Raw genomic sequence first — 22,229 nt, forward strand, 5'->3', positions numbered from 1 at the left:
TATTCAGTTAACCTGAATTTTAATTTTAGAGACCTAAAACTTTAACACTCGAATTTTTTGATCTTTGTATCTTCTTTCAATTGATATCTATTTATTCAATTAATATTCATTACAATGTTTTGATACCTTGATTTTCGTCAGTTTCCATTTCTGAATTAGCAGTGTTGTGAATTCTTAGGATGGCCATGTTATTTACTTTTTTAAATCCCTTTTGCGTACCCTGGACGTTTCTTTAGGCAAATCATATGGACAAATTAATTTATATTACGAACAGTGCAAGACATCGTGAGGCATCTTAGGGTTTCAAGGTACTTAAATGAAAGCAAAGAGTTCTGTTGGCAGCTGTGTGAGCCACCTAGACTACGTTATAGGCCCTGATGGTAGGCTATCTTGAAACTCTGGAGAGCACAGTCTAGTTGAAACAGTTGCACAGATATCAATTACGTGTTTTTGGTCTGTGCTCAAATTTTCAGTAGTTTCCTTTTTTTTTGCCAATGTAGAAATACATGACAGAGGTAACCTACACTGTAAAAAAATTCCGAAACGTTACTGGTTATTTCCCTGGAACGTCTCGGGATTTCACACGTTTTCACCTATTTCCCCGTAAAAGCAAGTATCTTCACAAAAAGTTTCCTGATTCGCTACAAGTTGCACGCGTGCAGACTTTTCACTGTTGTGGAAAATATTTTTAGCAACCAGTTTAAAGATTGAATGAGCGTGTTTATTAAGTGTATCGGCCTTAGGTTGCTTACGGCCTATCCAGATTGACTAAGCTCCCAACGAGAGCGAAAATGTCAATGGATAGATGCAGCTTTGCAAGGCAGGAAGTGCAGGCAAGATATATGTTTGGTTCCTTCTTGCATAGCTCTGGCCGTGGTTGCTCTGATTTTTATGGAGCCTTCTTCGTAAATTAGGAAGGTTCTAAATAATTACACTACACCTACTTAATTTATCTAGAAGGTTCTAGAGACATGACTGGCTTTAACAGGGCAGATTTCGCACGTCTTCATAAAGTCTCAAAGGTATTTCAGAAAGGTTACTGACTTTTAGAGGAAAGTGTTCCTGATTTTTCCAAGATACGTTACTGGAAGAAATTGGGCACATCAGCTGCCCATTATTTTCCAGGAACGATTCTGAATCGTTTTTACAGTGTAGAATGATAACATAAGTAGGTTTTCGCATGCCATCAGCTTGGGTTTAATTGAGCCAGTTCGTCAGTTCCTTACTTTCTCTATTTTATTTATCAGGTATCAGAACTGGAGTTCGTTCGTATAAAAAATTTACACCAAATGTTGCAGTTTTTTTTTTTATTTATTTATTTCCTTCTTTTTTTAACACCTGCAATGACAGTTTTTTTTTTCATGTTCTTACGGGAGTGCCGTTTGACGTGACTGTTTTTAGTTAAGAGATAATAACTTTGTACTTATTTAAAAAGACTTAACAGTGATTACGAACGAATTCTGCTTTACTTCCGTTGGTTTTGAACGCAAACCAAACAGAGAACTGCACTAAGTTTTCTAAAAGCATATTTTAAGTTAAAAGAATTATACGCAATAACTAGTTAATTTAGTAGTAACAAACCTCGCATCTAAAAATGCATCACATGTGATAAAACTATATAATTATGGCAGAGAAATATGGTGAAAACAAAATTTTTACTGTTCGAGTAAATTTATTGAAAACGTTAAAAAAACTAAAAATTGGCAAACTTCTACTCATTTGTGGCAAAGGAAAGAATTATACCACGCACCTCAAATTTTTTATGGGAGTTTAGTGCTACCAATGGCACCTTTCCCGCGCAACTCATCATCGAAAATAGAAACATACTATTTTTACTAATTTTGGATAAAAACATAGAAAAACAGCATTTTTTCAAAACGTCAACCCAATTTCGGCAGATCAAGAAATTGTGCCAAAAATTTAAAAAATTTTGTGTGCACTTTGTTCCATCAATGGCACCTTTTCCGCACTACCCATCATCGAAATTTAAAAAAAAAATTCGGCCCACCCTACTCCACAATGTCCAAGTTTTATATTCTACAATAATGAACTGCATGTGTATATGCTTCAGAAAACTTTGACTTGCAATCGATTTGTTGCTTGAGCTGAAAATACGCAACAATTTTCAGCAACGAAATCATACTTCTTAAAGACATAGTTTAAAAGGTTTTGCATTTTCATTAAATTTTTGCTTTCAGTTAGCCTCATGTCATAAACCATAGGTTCTTAAATATTTTCAGAAAAAAAATTTTCTATTATTCATTCGTTTTGAAAACAGCTTTAGACATAGCCATGATTTCAGAAGAGAACTATTTCACTTTCCTTCAAGTATTCGAAAAATAAATTGATATAAAGCTAAGAATCTCACTGATGATTTTAGTTTTTACCTGGAAATCATTTTTCATTTCATCTTTACATGTACCTAGCCCCAACAAGAGTTTTTTTTTTTTTTTTTTTTGAGCAATCATGATTGCTTATTGTTCTCATTTGACTGTTTTGATGTCCCATCATTTTATTTTCCCACTGCCACCCTCCGCACCATCACCGTCGACCGGGTCCTCACGATGCTGCTCCTATAGCGAAAGCCGTCTCCAGGTTGCATCCATGTCCTACACACAGGCGCATACATACACAACTACACATACACACACACATACACACAACTACCCACACATTCATGCCTGCACACAGACACAAACACATATGCCTACGCACACATACACATACCCAAACACACACGCCTACATACACACACTCATGATTGCGAAAAACATAATTTGAATTCAAGATGTCAAAATTCAAATTAATTTTTTTTTTTAATCTAGTGCGACCATGTTTTTTTCTCCTTTTCTCGAAAATAGCTTATTTCTAGTCTTTAGAAAAACTATTATAGGGTAGATCAACCAGTGTCTAAACAACCCTTTCCCTTGTGAATGGGCTGATTATTTTTTTTAACAATCACGATTGCTCATTGTTCTCACTTGACTGTTTTGATGTCCTGTTATTTTATTTTCCCACCGCCACCCTCCGCACCATCACCGTCGACCGGGTCCTCACGATGCTGCTCCTATAACGAAACCCGTCTCCGGGTTGCATCCATGTCCTACATACACGCGCATACATACACAACTACACACACACACATGCACACACATATACACACAAACACATACACACACATACACTCACATACACCTACATACACAAACACATACACACACAAATACATACAGACACCTAGACATGCTGAAACACACAAACACATACACACACTCATACAAACTACCCACACATTCATGCCTTCACAGAGACACAAACACATATGCCTACATACACATATCCCCCCCCCATATACACACATTCATACACACAACTACTCACACACTTATGCCTGCCCACAGAGACAAGCACATGCCTACACACACATACCCCTACACACAACACACATACCCCTCACACACAAACACACACGCCTACATACACACACTCGTGATTGCGAAAAACATAATTTGAATTCAAGATGTCAAAATTCAAATTAATTTTTCTTTTTTTTAATATGGCTTCAAAATACTTTTCTTAAATACATTGGCAGAAATATTTTCCCTCTATAAATTTCCAAAAAGGAAACGACTGTAAATTGCTATTAGTGCTCTTGTTGGAGTGTTCGTTCACAGAATTGGTACATAGGGTGCATCTTATAATGCACGTTTTGAAAAAATTTTGAATTTCTTATGGGGCACCCCTTTAATTGCTTCCTTTTGATGAAAAAACACCCACTTAAAAGTTTCATAGAATTTGAACAAAATTTAAAGGTTGCTACCAGAAATTAAAATTACGTTCATTGTGAAAAAATAGAGTAAAAATATATTCCCAATTTTCTATTGCAATATTTGACATCAACATGAATTTGAGTTGGTTAAGGTAGAAATATAACCCAAATACTTATTTCGTATGAATATATAAAAAAAAAAAACAAGCATTTCATGTTTTCTATTCTGTGTAATAATGTCAAACAAAAATCATGCAAAAGTTACACTATGCCATTCATATCATTGGTTTACAATTTCAGTCTTTTACATTCACCAATATTGTTATTCCCCCCCCCCTCCTTGTTCCTAGTAATGTGGAATATACAAACCTTTTTCTGATTGCTACTCGTCATCCAAACTATTTGGTAATATCTCTTTGAAAAAACTTGATGAAAAACCATTATGGTGAAAAATCTGAATTTTAGTAATGAAATCCTCTATTTTTTTCCCTTTGGTTTAGTTCTACAACATCTGCTGTTCAGTGTTTCATTGGATGAGTTGTTCTTTTAGGTTTTTTTAAGAAAGAGACCAATTTGGAGTTTGTCCCTTCAGAAATGACACGTAGATCAAATAAACTTACTTGAAGCAACAGTTTCCTTCTTGTAAATGAAAATGCTTTTCAACAACAAAAGACCAAATCTAGATGAACTTTATTGCAAATTCTTGTCCTTCAGAATCAGTCAAAATACATTCAATTACAACAGAGGCTTAAAAAAAAAAAAAAAAAAAAAAAAACTTTCACTACAGTTGATTCAGATTCCTCATGATTTTCTTTCTTTCAAAATTTCTTCTTTTCACTCAAGTTCTGTTGCTTTTTTAAATAGAGATTTATATGTTACCAATTTCGTCTTGTCTTCCTAAGCTAGTTTTCTTTCAGTTAGAAATAATTTCTCGTCTGGAAGTGAAATCTTGCGTAAAGTATCATCAGCAAGAGCAAGGTCAAGCAAATATCTAATGATGGATTCCAATAGTCTTGTTTTTGATTATTGAAATATAACTCTTAATTTTCTTTTTAAGTTCTTAACTGACAACTTGTGTTTCTTTGAGCTGCTAACCAGCAGTTAGTTAAGTGGTTAAGAGTTGATTGTAGCTACAGTTAATTAACATGATTTAATAAAATATGAAATAATTACAAAGTCAGTAACAATCTAATTTATTACTAATTAAAATTAATGACAAAAATATAACATAAATAAATATTATAATAATCGATGAAAAAAAATATATTTCAAATTTTGCAGCAATGGTAGCAACCTCTGAATTTTATTCAATTTTTATTTTTATGATATGTGAATTTTTTTTTCATCCAAAGGAACAAAATGAGAGGGTGCCTCATGAAAAAATAACATCTTCAAAAGTAAGACGCACCCTATATGGTACACGTTCCTTCATTTTGACCCCCATAAAAAAACTCACTCAGAACCGTAAAAGTTCTCGAATTGTTTTTAATATTTAAATAGGTTCAGTTAAATGAAGCATCCTTTTTATATCCCCATGAGATTTATATTGGTACATAACTGCACGATACACTTAATCTGCTTAGAAACTTAAAACGTACAACGCCGACAATATTTAGTCTTTGGTTCGTACGTCGCATGCAATCCGCTGAATCCTCAAAATAATCTAAAATCATTTTAAAAGAAAAATCATGAAAAAAAGTTATATTATGCGCTAAATTTATGTAAAATAAACCCAAAAGTGTAGGGAAAAGGAGATTATGATGACGAATGCACTATTTCTGCAGTTCTTTTATTGATATGAACATCTGTCAAAGTACTTCTAGCCTACTTTCCCGTAAAAGTAAACGAAAGGAGAAAAAAGTCTTAGTGAAACTTTAAAATAAAACAAATAAAAGTCAAAAATAAAAAAAAGCCAATGATCGAGTAACCCGCGTGTTTCAACAATGAAACTCGCGCCACGGCGTGATAATTTTATAATATGTTTTGGTAATGTTTAACATGCGGGGAAAGGCTTTATTGTGACAAGGCTGAACTCGACCCGGTAATTTAACTGTTTTACTGGTAAGACTGTCATTTCAGGGGAAGGAAGAAACGAAAAAATGGTCAACAATGAACGCTGCCTTCTGGAGTGTAGGGTTAATCCACCGGGGGTTATCCACTACCTTACACTGGGTTAATCCAGTAACCTTACAATGGTTACAATTTCAGCTATCAAAATATCACCAAACAGGCAAGGGCTTTGTTCAAATACAGAAGAGTAGAAGCAATTTTCACCCGTCATACCTTGACGGGCGATTTTCTAGTAGTTAAATAAATATCGAAAAATTAAGTGTTAGAAAGTAAGGTTTTGAGATGGGGAAAATGTGTTTGCGTCGGTCTATCTGTCTGTCCCTCCCTAGTAATTTCTGAGTGAATAGTCCGATTCGAGTAAAAATTTCTTTGTTTAAAAGATCTTAGCGTGGACACACCTCATTCATACATTTCACTTTTTGATTTGAACAGTTTTTTTTTTTTTTTTTCAATTTCAAACAGTTCAAAAAATAATTTTTGAGTGAGTTTTCCAATTCGGACAAGACTTTTTTTAAACCCCAACTGAATCTACATCAGTGAAAATTTTTTAACTGTTGCATGGCAGATGCTCCTGTTTCTAACGATGATATGAATTTCCGAAAATCTAATTTCGCTCAAATGTTCATTTTCTTGTCGGTTTACTCTTCTACAACGGAACTTCAACTAGTGGCACACACTAGGGAGGAGTCCAGGAGCTCCGAACCCCTCCTATAAGCCTTGAATTTTCTCTCGATTGATTATGATTCTATGTATCTTGTACGTAGAATCATTTCCAACAAAGGTAACAGTAATTTCAGTTCTAGTAAGTGAAAAAATAAAATCCTCATGCTAAAAGATTTTTTAAAATGTCGTGCACTTTTCCTACAACGAATTGCCTATAAGAATCAGAATGGTGATTATTAATAAATACACTGTAATCACCATGTTTTTAGTCTTGTAATTATAGATTAAAAAGAGATTCTATGAAATTGAATCCATTTCCTAATTATGAGAAAAGTAAAAGCGTAAATTATTTTTCTTTCTGGTCATTTACTTAAGTATATTTCACTAAATAATACTAATTATTTATTCAATGGTTTATTTTTCACTGTTCCTCGTTCTCGGGAATCGATAAAATCAAGTCAATATGTTTGACGACGTATTGGGGTAGGATATGAAAATGAGGATTTCGAACTTGGAAAATTCTTGTATGCGCCACTGACTTCAACTCTTTGTGCATTTCAGCCCCGCACGGTCACGTGATCCAACTGGATTTCCGGGAGACCTTCCACTTGGAGGAGAGCCCCACCTGTGAGTACGACTGGCTGGAGATCCGGAATGGCCCCCACGGCTACTCGCCCCTCATCGACCGATTCTGCGGACACGAGTTCCCCCCGCTCCTCGTCTCCAAGGACAGATTTCTTTGGCTCAAGTTTTCCTCAGACGACAGCATCGAGTACGAGGGATTCAAGGCCATCTACGAGTTTGTACATATAAAGGGTGAGTGACCGTGATATCGCTTATGCTCTCTAATAAGTTGAGCTATAACCTTGGCGGTGTTTACTTCTTTTTGGGGAGTGTAGTCAAAAAGGGACGCAATATTTTGACGGGTTTCAGATAAAATACTTTTGCACAAATACTTTAAAACAGTAGCGCAGTCAGAAATACCTTCTGAAGGGGGTTTTTGATGAAAAAACCTTCTGGAGGGGGTTTTTTGATGAAAAATGCCTCTTGGAGGGGAGTTTTTGACCAAAAATAACTTATGAGAGGATTTTCGATCTAAAACACCTTCTGAAGGGAGTTTTTGATCAAAACAGCCCTTTCATATGCATAAAATGCTGTATTAAAATTTGCAATCATGTTAAAACCAATGACTCTGGGGGAGGGGGTTACCCCCTAAACCCACCTTCGCTGCACCACTGCTCTGAAAGTAACCCAGCTCAACTCAGCACCAATTACACTTCCCTATTACCCCCCAAAGAAAAGGTAAGAATAGTCAAGGTCATGGCTCAACTTTTCATCGCCACACTTTTTCATGCACGCTTCTATTAAAAACAAAATGCAAACCCTCCAGCCGCAAGACATTACAATACTCCTTCAACCCCGAGATAATTGTAAACTTAGCTTTATAGCAAACTCTTATTATTTTAAATATATATCACTCTTGAATTTCCTTTTTTTTCTATCAATCTCACTAAATTTGCAAAAATGTTGGTTGCCATCAATTTTCCATGTCAACAATTGGACAATAACTTCTTGTTCTCCATCACAATGGGCTCATCTAAAGAATCGGCTGCTTTGAAATGTCCATAAGTCCCGAATGTCCGGAAAATGGATATTCATCCCCGAAGAATATGACAAAATTTTATATATGATAATTTTCAATGATATGGGTCAGAACGCTTTAATCATATTCATCTGATCTAACTGTAAGAGAGCAAAGAGCGAGGTCGAGTATAATTCATGGATTTATTCATTCATCCTGCAATTATGCAAAGAAGCATTACAATATTAACCCTAAGTGCAGGATGAATAAATATTTAATATTCTGTTAATGTGAAAGTTAATAAATGTTACGTCCTAATAGATCTTGATTAAGCACGTTGTCGAGAAAGCGATGAAGGATCCCATTCCACTCTCGGGAATAAAAGGAAAGGAAGTTTTTGAAGTTTAGACAGTCGTATTTCTCTTCAAAGGCAATTATAGGATTCCCAGTAGCGTTTTACTAAAAACTAAATTGAGATAAGTTTGTTATGATGCTTCAAAACATTTTTTGTCATTATACCATACCGTTCAATGTTTATGAATTCGGGAGTTTAAATATTATTAGCCCAAGCAGCCTTTTAACTCGTTTATTTATTTTACTTATTTATAGGGTGTTTTTACCGTCACGCGTGGGACAATGCATATTAAACTTTTTTTTTTACATTTTTGCTTAATTTTACAAGAAAGGAAGTATTGTATTCGCGAAAAAAATTTCACTCGAAAATCGACCTTAATTTCTATTTTACTCACCCCCGAATGAATGATGAGTTTTTTTTTTTTTTTTTTTTTTTTTTGACTCGACCACACGTGGATAAGTGCCTAAGAACGTATAAACACGAGAAATATCCATTTTGACGATTCAAGAGTTAATTACAACGAGTTTTCTCGAGATGTCTGTATATACGTATGTGTGTATGTATGTCGCATAACTCAAGAACGGCATGTCCCAGAAAGTTGAAATTTGGTACGTAGACTTCTAGTGGGGTCTAGTTGTGCACCTTTCCTTTTGGTTGCATTCAGGTGTTTCTAAAAGGGTCTTTTGTTCCTTTTTGGGGGGGAAATCATTGTTAATTTCGATGTAAACTCAAGTGGTGCTATAATTTGTCGGTCACTTGGCGATATATCGCCGCTCTATTAGTCGCCAAGTTTTGTGGCGGTTTTTTTTTTTTTTTTTTTTTTTTTTTTTTTTTTAAATCTGGTTTCGATTTGGCCACTGTTGGTGATATTTAGAGAATAAACTATTGAACCACATTAAAATTGCCAGTAATGGGGAAATGACATTAAATTGGGGTAAAAGGAAGTCATGTGATGCACACATCAGTTCGTGTATATATACAGGCGCACCTTGTGTAACACAGTTAATTCGTTCCGTGAAGTATCGAAACCGTGTTATGCGAGACTTTTTTAAAAATAACTTTTTAACTTATTTTTTACGCTTCTAATTAATCATGTACATAGTAAAAATCATATCAATGTGTATTGTGTCGTATCGAAACCGTGTTTCGTGTTATATTGACGAGTCTTAGAAATGATGTAAATCAAGGGATGTGTACCGTGTTTTATCGAAACTAAGTTTCCTAAAACAAAGTAAAAACTTATTAGAGTTATCAAACATTTAGAGAATGTATTAAACAAAAATGAAATTACATCTTTTATAAGGATAACATTCGTGTTATATCAAAACCATGAAGTATTAAATTCAAGTTTCGTACCGTGTAGTTTGAAAACCGTGTTATAATAATCGCAAATTTCTCACCGTGTAATATTGAAACCGTGTAGTACGAGTACAAGTACCGTGTTATACGAGAGACGCCTGTATAAAGTATTTAGGGATAAAAGTTGAAAATTAAACTAGTGAAAGGTCTTAAATAGCGTGATTTGTTAAGCAACAATATATTTTATTTTAATAAAGTTTACTTGTCACGTGCTGGACACACTTTTGGACATCGGTTTTAGTCTTCTCATTTCTATAAAACATCTTCCAAATCTATAGATACCAATGCTTTGGATAGATACTTTTCTAATTATATTTTAGTTTTAGTTTCAAAAATAAACTCACAGTGGGCCATTCTATTTAAAATCAGACATTTTGTTCTGCACGTTATAGCTCAATATTTTATTTCATACTAGCGGTACCCGCACGGCTTTGCCCCTAGAAGAAAATTAATAGGTCATTTGATTAGCTTGTATATTTACAAAAATTGGATGATGAATTTCTCGCCAATTCGCTATGTTTATTTGCTCGCCTGTGTTCCACGTTATCATAATTTGCTCGGTAAAATGTTCTTAAAAGTGAAATAGAAACCGAACAAAATTAAATTTTCGAAAAATCGCTTCGAGGTGCCCACCCCCATGCTACAAAATAAAATAGTGCCCAATTTCATGAAAATCGGCCAAATGGGCTAGGCGCTATGCGTGTCAGAGATCCAGACAGAGAGACTTTCAACTTTATTATTAGTAGAAATAGAGAAGTACCATCTAAATATTGCAATAAACAAACTTTTTTTCCTAAGAAATCACACTTCAATGATTTTTTAAACAAAAACTTTTTTTATTGCATGTTTTAATATGAAACAAAGAGCTATGACGTGCAAGCTAAAACTCTTTTCCGTCGAATGGCCCAATATAATTTTATTTTGTGAACAAAATAAGATTTTAACTTACTTGAAAACTGAGATCCTGCTAGATTTTTTTTTTCATTCTTCCTTTCTTCTTCTTCTTCTTTATTTTTTTTATTTAATATAATTCAGTTTTTTTGGTCAATTTCCTTTATCAATCACTTTGCAACTTCCTAGCTATCGGAAATTGGTTAACTGACAAAAGTCATTTGAAATACGTATTAGAAGCATTTAAAATAGTTTTAAAAAATGGTTTAAAATTTATTTGTTAGTTTTCGAAGCTAAATGCCATTTTTTTACAAGTTGTAGCTGAAACGAAAATAATGTAAGATATACATGTAAACTTCCAAAACAAGAGATAGCATTTAAAGTTTTCATTTATGGATGATATCTTCAATAACAATTTACTACGATATCCAATACTGCATTTTTTAACATAAATCCTACATATTTTCAATGGTTAAAAAAGATCTACTAGTGTGTGATTTGTTGAAATAATGCAAGAAAAATCGCATATATACATACATTGAACCAAACATACAAGCAGGGCCCGATTAAGATATCGAGGGGTTCTTGCCCAAACATTTTTTCCGGATTCCCCCTGTAATCGAACCGAGTAATTTTAGCCATATTTCATTCAAGCCCTGCATGCAAGTAGTTAAAAGCTCAGCACCCAAAAAAATGCTCGATATTCGTGTGCACCTCTTAAGCTTTGTGATGGCCTTTTGGAACGCTTGTTTATGGATTAAACATTTTATACGCCACTAAGATGTCCGGTAGCGCAATTTTTAGACATAAATCCAACATATTTTAAACCCAAGAAAAAAAAAATCGACGCTTACATGATTCAATACATCATTTTTGAACTAATGATGCAAGTAGTTGAAAGCTGTTCATCCGAAACATTTCTACTTCCCAAAAATTTATTTAACCAGAAATACTCTTCAATAAAAATGAGGTTTACCGTGCATTATACGTAACTTCCCAATCCCATTTTTACTAGGTTCTCCATTCAAAAATTTATCACTCAACAGCTCCACATACATCAACATTCCACTGAACATAAATAAGGCTTACTCCACGAAGATTCTAAACACTTTAGAGTGTTGGTAAACTATTCTTATAAATGACCCATACAATACATCAAGCTATTGGCGAAAGTTATTGATACTATATTTTTGTAGGTAAAGGAAAAAAAATCTTCCGTAAACTGGGTATGAAATATATCAACTCAGCAGGTGATTGTTGTGCCAGACAATAACTCATCCTTAGAATTTAAAAGGGAGTGTCAGAAGCGCAGATGATAATCCATCACACTATCCTTCCAAACAACCCCCACGCAACCGATTTTGTTTTACTTTTTCTTTCTTTAATCGGCTATCGAGAAGTGACAGCAAATGCTGCAGAAACGCGCGCTACCAAAAGCTTTATTGTAAACTAGTGGTACCCGCACGGCTTTTCCCGTAGTAGAAAATTAAAAAGTCATTTTGTTCGCCTGAAAATTTACAAATAATGGATGATGAATTTCCCGCCAATTTGCTATGGCTATTTTCTCGCCCATGTTACGGTTCCACGTTATGACAATTTGGTAATTTAATCGTCCACATTGTCATAATTTGCTCAGTAAAATGTTCTTAAAACTAGAATATAAAAAGAACAAAATCAAATTTTCGAAAAATCGCTTCGTGGTGCACACCCCCATGCTACAAACTAGTTTTGTATCAAATTTCATGAAAACCGGGCGAACGATTTAGGCGCTGTGCGTGTCACAGAGATCCAGACAGAGAGTCTTTCAATTTTATTATTAGTAAAGATTTCAAATAGTACATTGTTTTTGAAGAACATATACTGCTTTTACTTGCTTTCTTGATCTACTAAATAGAAGCTCATTTCAGTACTAAATGGCGGTTTGTTCCAATAAGTTGTAACTTATTGTTTTATACTGACGCCATAAATATGCCTTTCTGACACTTAACTTCTGTACAGCGTTTTGCACACCGGTGGGAAAAGTGACGCAACTTAAAGTTTGGAAAAAACGTACTTCTTAATGATTTAAAATCTAAATTAAAAGTTCTTCACACGAAGTTAGCTTACACAACTGGTGCACAGTGGCGTAAAAACTATATGATCAATATTGACGCACAAAAAATTTTGTAACTTAGAAGAAAAATTTTCAAACTTTAAGTATGCATTAATAATTAATACAACAAAAATTAACCAGTAAACATTACATTATACATTTTTTGCGTGTATTATAATATTTGAGACTAAATCGCTTAAAACTACTATTGCGAAAAACCTCGATTTTCTCCCTTTTTTTGCCGGAGTGCGATATGCTTTTGTTTATATTTGATTTTGTATTTAAAAAATGCTTGAAACAACTGTTTCTTCACTAGTCGAGAGAAAGAATCAAATGTTGAAAACTCTTTAAAATGAGACAAAGACAACTCATCAATTCATTTTAGAGTGGAACCGAGTACACGCGGAGTGTGTGCTCGTGAAATCCATGGCTTCGAAAGTCATGGAGTTGGTCGCTTGCTGTTACCTTGGGTGCTGAGTATTGGAAACTTTCCTTCTCCTACAGAACTGGGCCGAAATTGTGGAGGTTTCAGTCATCCACTTGACACGGAGGCATTTAAAGCCGATAAAATAATTAAATGGGTAGATTTGGGGGACATCGTGGGATGCCATTTTATTAATTATTATAATTAAACTACCATGAATATCAAAATATCTGCAGGGGTTTCTTGAAGCTATGCTTCTTGTGGAATGTCGTGGTGGCCGGAGTAAACTGAAAAAAGCGGCAGAATAATGCGTTGCATTGATGGAATTTATTTCATTTCTCAGAGTTCGTCATTTGTATGCGCATTTGATGCGTTTTTAGTGCGCTGAATCAAACAAGTAACAAAAAAATTAAAACTAAAAAATTATATTAATTTGAATTTTTGGCATCTTGAATTCAAATTATGTTTTTCACAATCACGAACGTGTGTGTGTATGAATGCGCGTGTGTGTTTGTGTAGGCGCATGTGTGTGGGTGCGCGTGTGTGTGTGTGTGTGTATGTATGCATGTGTGTAAGTGGTGTGTATGCAGTGCTGTGTTTGTACACGCATATGTGTGTAGGCGTTCGTGTGTGTTTGTGTGTGTATAGGAGTGTGTGTTTGTGTCTGTGCGCAGGCATGAGTGTGTGTACGTGTGTGTAGGGGTGTGAGTTATGCGTGTGTGTAGGATATGGACATAACCTAGAAATGGTTTTCGTAAGAGGAGCAGCGTCGTGAGGTCGGTCGACGCGACGCGACGGTGGTGCTGGTGGGAAAATAAAATGATAGGAATTCAAAACTGTCGAGTGAGAACAATAAGCAAATCCTGATTGCTCAAAAAAAAACCGACTGGGTCGCAAATGAAGAATTAAGAGGGAAAATTGAAAATCCTTTTAAAAGCCTTGTACTATTAAAAATCAATTGCAAGTTTTTTTTTTTTTTTTTTTTTTTTTTTTTTTTTTTTTTTTTTTTTTTTTGACCAATAGGAACTTGCAGCAGATAAAAATTTTCAATCATTTCGTTTAATTTCCTTGTCGGCCAACAATGAATTCGGTTATCAACTGCGTGAATAAAGATTTAGTCAGATCTAAAATCTGCTTTAAAAAACGTTATAATTCGAATTCTTTATAACAAAGAAGTTCTTAATTCATTCTATCAGACCCCCATAGAAAAAAAAATCCTTTTTATTTTGGTACTAAATTTTTAAATATGTTTTCACTGCAAAAATCACAAAAAAACTTAGAGGTTTTTAATTAATATCTTCGTTAATGAATGTCATCCAAAGACGCAACCTAGCTAAGAACACTCTCGATCAGCTCTCCTTTTGAACATTTTTTTTCCAAATCGGTCCATCCGTTTAGGCACTTGAGTGCCACAGATAGAAACACAGATACACAGACACGTCTAACTTATGATCAACCTTCCTTTCTGTGTCGAGGGTTAAAAAAAACTAGTTTCAACTCGATAGGACTTACCGTTCCGGAGATAACTAAATTATAGTTTAACTTAAACTTTTTTTTTTTTTAATTTTGTAGTTCTTAAATTTCAAATGCTTCTAGGTATCCTATGTGTTTGAGGTTTTTATTTTTTGTTCTTCTCATCTCTGAATTCCTTTATAGTAATTCATGCTTTTTGTGTGTGTGTGTGTGTGTGTGTGTGTAATTTGTATGTTTATTTTGTTTTGGTATGTTGTATGATATAGTGTAGGAAGTAATAAATAATTTATGTACATTTAATTGCATTCACACACCTACACACAACTACCCACTCACTCATGCAAGCACACAGAAGCAGACACATATGCCTACACACTTACACATTCCCCCCCATACACACACACAAACACTCATACACACAACTACCCACACACTCATACCTGCACACAGACACAAACACACATGCCTACACACATGCACATACCCCCTACACACAAACACACATACCCCCCACACACGCCTACGTACACACACACACACACTCGTGATTGCGAAAAACATAATTTGAATTCAAGATGTCAAAATTCAAATTAATTTTTCTTTTTTTTAATATGAAAAAGGACCTTTAGGATGTTTCAAAAATACGTGTTTAAAACAAGTTTCTGTTAGACAACAGGACATCCCCCAATATTTTTAGACTTGTGAATAGTAATATACTGGAAGAGTTTTCGCTATCCTCTATTTCAACTGAAAGAGGGTGCTCAACCCCCTTCCTAAATTTCATACGTATGGGGAGGGAGCCAAAAGAGTACATCGAACTGAAAAAAACAATGCTACATATTATAATATATGCGAGTAACATGCATATACACTGCAATAAAATATTTTTTTTACCGAAAAACAGCTGGGAAATTTAAATGTTTCTAAATTTGTGGTCTTTTTTATGCTACGGCTTAAGGGGTCATTGAGCACCCTCTTAAAATTTGAGTAAGAAGCTAAAACTTTTACGTCATAATACTATTTGTAAGTCTAAAAAAAAAAATACGGGTTGTCCTGGACTCTAACAGAAAAAAAAATTTTTTTGAACCACCTTAAGGACCTTCGTTCCGGAATAAACCTCGAAAATGCGTTGTCATAGTTAACGTTTATTTGCTACATTCTTACTGAAGTTATAACGGTTACTTAAGGGTAATAAAAAGTTGAAATCTTCATGTACTTAAGTAAAAAATAAGGGTGCTTTAAAACAAAAATTAAGAGGAACAGGGGGGGGGGATACCATGTTCAATGATTTTAAGTTTTCACAAATTTTCTACAATAATATTTACAATCGTTATTTGCGTTTAAATTTTTAACACGCAGATGGGTTTTTTTTTTCCTTTAATAAGAATATAAAAACTTGTCTTGAATTATTAATACGTATGTTTACGCTGAAAAATGAGTTTTAAAGTAAATTAATGAGTTCCAATGCTTTAATTGAGTTACATTGAAACGTCTAGTTTCCCCAAATGAAGAAAAGAATTCAGTACTAAGAGCCCCAATTCCTTCAGCAAATTTAATCATGAAAGGCAGAAAGGGAAATTTATTTTCTGTGCTCTTAGTTGTGAATATGAATGCATTAAAGGCTGTTGAGCTCAGTTGGCTCAAAGTAATGGAAGTACGCCACTTATTTTCGTCACGCTTGTCTTTCTGACCAAATTAATGTAACCGTATGTAACGTTTCCCTCTTAATGATAAACAGATACTTTAAGAGAGTTGCTGAAAAGCAAATGAAATTAGGTGTCGTTTCCTGCTGTTAAATAAATAAACTTGGGACGCCATTTCCTGAAATTAAATTAAACGTGAGAAACCAATTTGGATATCCTCTTGTTATCGATAAGAAAAGGCATTTAAGTAAATAAATGTTCTCATTTTTCTAACAATCCAAAACACTGTTTTATTGTTAAGTGATTCTTAGATCTGTTTTATGCAGCAATAATGTAGGTTGGCAGCAATACAAAGGGGTCGTTTCCGAAGTTTTAAAAGTTTTTTTTTTTTTTTCTGAAAGAGCATGTTTAAAAACATAGCATTTGACCATTTTTTACATAATTTAACAAAGTACAATCATTGTAATCGCTGTGCAGTTCAATTTCATTTTTTACGTTTCTGCGGATGACTCCATAAGTGATGAAATGACATTCACTGATGCCAATAGCGCATAGCATTATGCTATGCCATAGCTATAGCATAGCGCAATATTTAATGCGCTTCTTTACTCACATGTACGATATGGTTGACAACAAGCATAGAGCGCAGTATGTAATTCGCTTCTTGATTATCATATCGTAGAAACGTGGTAGACTGCAAGCGTAAGCATTCAGCGCGCCGGTAGAATAGCACGCCTAAGTTCATAACTTGTGACGTCAGATCGCACCTTGTTCGAAAAATCGGACATTTTAAAAAATTTGAAGTTTTGAAGATAAAAGTTTTTCCTCGCTTCATGTTTTTTGCTTATTCTATCTACTTCAGTGACTAAACGTAGTACTTTTGACTGATGGAAGCAACCTCATTGTCCAGTGGAAGGCTCCTTCCTAGCTGTAAAGGGGGCAAGAAACAAAAATGAAAATGTGGTGTTAATTAGTGAAAATGATATTACATCACACTCCAGGGTCACCCGTTCCTCCCGCTATTTGTGGATTTACCGGATGGGTCCCTAAAGACACCTCTGCTTTTTGATCCAGACCAGAAGTCGAGCACTCCCTAGTCTGGCACCCCTAGAGGTATTGATTCACTTGGAGGACTTTGTTACTACGACATATTTAACGAGCCCCAGTCACCATTAACGAACGCGGATGATCTTCAACTGGCTGGCATCTAACCCAAGACCCTTCTGTTACGAGTACGAAACCTTACTGATCAGGACACCACGGCCATAGTGAAAATCATAGAAGAAACACCAATATGTTTTGTGGCAAGAGATGCAGTTAGTAGAGATGTAACTAACAAGACCTTTTCTTTAAGTTTATCTTTTCCTTTCTCATGAGTTAGAAAACATTTTAATGGAGGCTACCGTATGATTTGAACTTTACATTCGTTTTGGTCAAAACCTCTTTTTTATCACTGACATACATTTGTTTTTTTAGCTGTGACATATGGTCAGTTCACTTCAGAAACTCATTAATGTGATTCCTAATGCTGATCATTTTTTAGCTTTCTGTTAAAATACGTATTTAATTGTTGAGAAGAAGAAAACTTCAAAAAAAATTAAGATTAAAGAAAGGAAAACATGCAAAATTGCTATCAGTAATAAAATTGTTTGCTGCCTTCGTTTGGGTAAAATGCAAAGCACTTCAAATACAGTGCAGTCTTTTTTCCTTTTTTTTCCGCTGCCAAGCAGAAAAGAATAATGTGGTCTTTTCCGAGATTATAAAAGTTTTTTTTTTTTTTTTTTTGAAAGAGCATGCTTATGAACATAGCATTTGACCTTTTTTTTTAAATAGTTTGCCAAGGTTTAATATTTAACAATTATTTTAATCGCTGCGCAGATTCAATTTCATTTATTACGCTTCTGCACATGACATCACAAGTAATGAAATGTCATTCACTAATGCCATTAGCGCCGAGCGCAATATTTAATTAGTTTCTTTATTCACATGTACTGGCAACGATATGGTGTATAGCAAGCGTAGAGCGCAGTATTTAATTCGCTTTTCAATTATCATACTGTAGAAGCGCGGTAGACAGCAAACGTAAGCATTTACAGGGTGGCGACAGATCAGGGAAATCAGGGAGATCAGGGAAAAGTCAGGGAACTTTATTAATCAGGGAGAAATCAGGGAAATATCAGGGAAATTTGAAAAAATATCAAAAAATCAGGGAAAATTGATTTTATGAAGTTTTTTTTTTTTTTTTTTTTTTTGCATTACAAAATTAAGTATTCTAATTCCCTACGCATTTTCCGCCAATTATCTGTTCAAAAAAAAGTAAAATTAATGAGGTGCGATTATACACTGCTGCATGTTGGTGCATCTTTTTTTCTCAACGTCAAAGTATTGAAACTTACTTATTAACCACAGGATGAACTTCCTAAGATTGCATTAGTGTCTGTTAGGTTGTTTATTTTACCTAGCTTGAAGTTTCCTTTCACGCTTTCAAGGCTACGTAAAAATAAACAACCATACAGGCAAACAGGAAACCTTGGTTAATGCCTTAGCTCCTTTGTCTTTATTCCATTGTCTTGTAGTAATTATCCTACTGTAATTATGATTTCAAGAAGAAATCTTTGGTTTTTGAATGATTACTGATAAAAGCTTAAAAGTTATTACTTCTTCGCAACTTTAATTTAATTGCTAAAATTGAACTTTTAGTAAAAAAAACTGTTTTTTGCCATTATGCTATTTGTTGCCGCCGCAGATTATAAAGGTTTTCTTTTCTTCAGACTTTAATGATTCTTTTAATTTATAACCAAGTTGTAGTCTTCTTTTATATGTTTTGAAATTAACAAAGTGCTTTTTTTTCTGTTTTCTTTTTTTTCCCTTGCATTTCAAAGTTGTTTGTTACAAAAGCAATCTAAGATTTTTTTTCGTTACATATTAAAATCATTTGTGTGCTTAAGTAAATATCTTTATTTTGTATTGTTAAAATGCTGTATTCATTCATTAAAACCGATGTTCTTGATTAGAGAAAAGCTCCCTTTGAATGGATGTCAAGTGGTTTCATCTGTTTTGCATAAATATGTCAATTAGTTATATAAGAATAACTACATTACTTCTATGCTTTCACTATTACTTTTTATTCTTGCAACAATTATTATACTGTTTGAAAATCTAGTTCAAAATAAATTCAATTACATTTTAGTTCTATCAGAAATACACACATGTTTTTAAGAGTGATTTTAATAGTTTCTTAAAATTCTTATGTTAAGTGGTTCCTGGAATTAAAATATTTTTGAAAAAAATTTCTATAATCTTTCCATGTAGAAAAATTTAATATACTGTTTTGTAGGGGTTTTTTTTCCAAAAAACTTAACTTGATATGTTTTTTTAACCATTTTATTAAAAAAGTAGCATCTTTTTAAAATATATCTTTAGTTCAACAACTTTACACAACTTAAAATGTTTAAAATACTGCATTTTATGCAAACATACAATGGATTTCAAGTAAAACAAAGAAAGAAAACCATTATCATTGGTAACGTAAATCAGGGAAATTTGGTGAACTTAATCAGGGAAATCAGGGAAAAGTCAGGGAACTTTTTTTCACAATTCCTGTCGCCACTCTGATTTAGCACACCAGTGTAAATGCATGCCTAAGTTCATCACTTGTGATGTCATAAAGATCATGCCTTGTTTGAAAAATCAGTCATTTTTAAAAATTAATTAAAAATTAAACGTTTTGAAAATAAGGGATTTTCTTCGTACCATGTTTTTTGCTTATTTCATCAACTTTAGTGACTAAAAGTAGTACTTTTAGTCACTGATGGAAACAACCCCATTGTAAATTTGGAATTCTAAAATAAAGGCATTTCATCTCAATATTCATTTATAAACATGAATAAGTTATGGCTTTCTGTTAGAAATCGTTTCATTTTGATACAATAGATGTCAATGTTGAGTTGCTTTAAACTGTTCGAAACTAAATGAAAAAGAGTTCAAATCAAAAACTGCTCAAATGAAATATGCTAAGTGTTCTGGTCCATGACCAGAATCGGACTGCTTGCTACAAATTTATTATGGAGGGACATCCAACTTAAGACTGGACAAGACAAGACAGAGACACATTTCCTCATCTTTAAACACTACCTGTTTTTTAATTCAATTCCTTTTGACTTTTTTTTTTCTGTTTTAGCGACATTTTTTCAGTACATTAAGTTTTCTTTCTTCGCTTTTTTAATCTAACTTTATGGGGTAAATAGGATAAAAATAGAGCGAAAGTGGTTCAAAAATAGTAAAAAATATTATGGAAAGTATTTAAACTAGGTTTTCTCAATAAATTTCGAAAAGGAGAACAGACAACAATGAAGTTCGATCGAAAGTGATTCCACGGAAAAGGGAAGAAAAGATAAAGACACAAAAGACTTACCGAGACATTAAATAGCGTGTTTCATTGTTTTCATTCTTTTTACTCTCGTTTACATTTGATGATACTTTGGAAGAATGTAAAGACAAGAACTTATCTTCACTCTGGAAAAAGAACATTGAACAAGGAATTTTACTTATTTAGTTAGTTGTTGCTTTTTTTATTTTATTCTTATACTTTCATTCTCTTGCTCAGGAATGAAAGAAGTCATCAGTACCCTCTTGTTGCGCAGGAATCGTAGTAATTTCACAGCTTACGTCACCACTGCTTTTACAGAACGGCGTGTAAATTTAATTTTCGTTTCAAAAATTGCGTGAATCAACAAACTTATAGGATTGTACAGCTGACGATTGCACGTAAAAAGTTTTTGCACTGAGCTCCTGATTATTCGCAACTCCAATAAACTATAGGGGGCGCTGCAGCCACTGTCTAATGACGGATGAAAAAGGTAAAACAAACAAGTGCCGTAAATTATAACTTGCATCTACGCTTCGTGAATGGCAGTAATTTTTCATCGTGTTTGTGGGAAGCTTTTTTTTTCTATTCCTCTGAAATTACATTACACCACAAACTGTCTGAAGCCTGTAATTTACCCCAAAGAAAACACGTGGAATGGAATGTTTTACCTTTTCCGGTAGTATTGTTAACCACCGCAAGGTAGCGTGTTCGAGCTCTGGAGTTGCGAATAAGTGAGTGCGCAGATTATTCATACGTGGAATTATCCTTGAGATATAAAAATCTTAATTGTATGGTTTTTGTGGATTATCCATGCAACATTTTTATTTTAAGTCTATAATTTATTAACCGTTTATCAGAGAAAAATCAAAATTGAAATAGGAGTTTGTGGAGCAAATCGAAACACGGGAGCGAAGTTAAATGGCGAAATATTTATTCTCTTTTAGCGCCACCTATCTGGTAAAGTTTTAAATATGTAGTAACACATGTCGTCTATTCCAGTCACAAAAACGCTCTGAAGAGATCAAAGCATTTTATAACACAACCAATTTTAAAAAATTGATACTTCTATCGTACTATTTCGTTGTAAGTCAAAAACAATTTTTGTTATTAAATAATGATAAAGTTCATGTTTTTAACACTTTAAATATATTAATTGCGACCTACTGATGTTCGGTGTAGTATTTATTCTCTTTATATTAAGCTTATTTTATTTTAAATGTTTTGCAGAATTAGTTAAATGCATGCGGGGCAAAGTGAAATAGCTAATATTGTTTACTTACTCAACCATTTATTAAATCACTTACGTATTTATTTACTAATTATATTTCATTTGCATTTTCTTCATATAATAATTCACTTATTTATTCATTCATTCACTTATTTTCTTACCCGTTCATTATTTTATTCAACTATTTATTAATTCTAACATACTACTAATTTATATTTATTGTTTAATTGTTTCATGGTCTATTTATATATTCATTCATTATTTTGTTTACTCATTCGTTTGATCAAAAATATTTTTAACAATCAAATATA

At 33.7% G+C, this 22,229-nt stretch overlaps 1 protein-coding gene across 1 annotated transcript in view; it reads left to right on the forward strand.

The window, feature by feature from the left end:
* The window catches only part of LOC129228480 (neuropilin and tolloid-like protein 2), a 145,690-nt gene that overhangs the window by 36,044 nt on the left and 87,417 nt on the right, over positions 1-22,229 (forward strand). Inside the window, exon 3 of the mRNA XM_054863160.1 lies at positions 7,064-7,318. Coding sequence (XP_054719135.1) covers positions 7,064-7,318 — 255 coding nt within the window. The remainder of the gene's footprint in view (positions 1-7,063; positions 7,319-22,229) is intronic.

The sequence above is a fragment of the Uloborus diversus genome, chromosome 8 (genome assembly GCF_026930045.1).
Source record: "Uloborus diversus isolate 005 chromosome 8, Udiv.v.3.1, whole genome shotgun sequence".
Classification (NCBI taxonomy): domain Eukaryota; kingdom Metazoa; phylum Arthropoda; class Arachnida; order Araneae; family Uloboridae; genus Uloborus; species Uloborus diversus.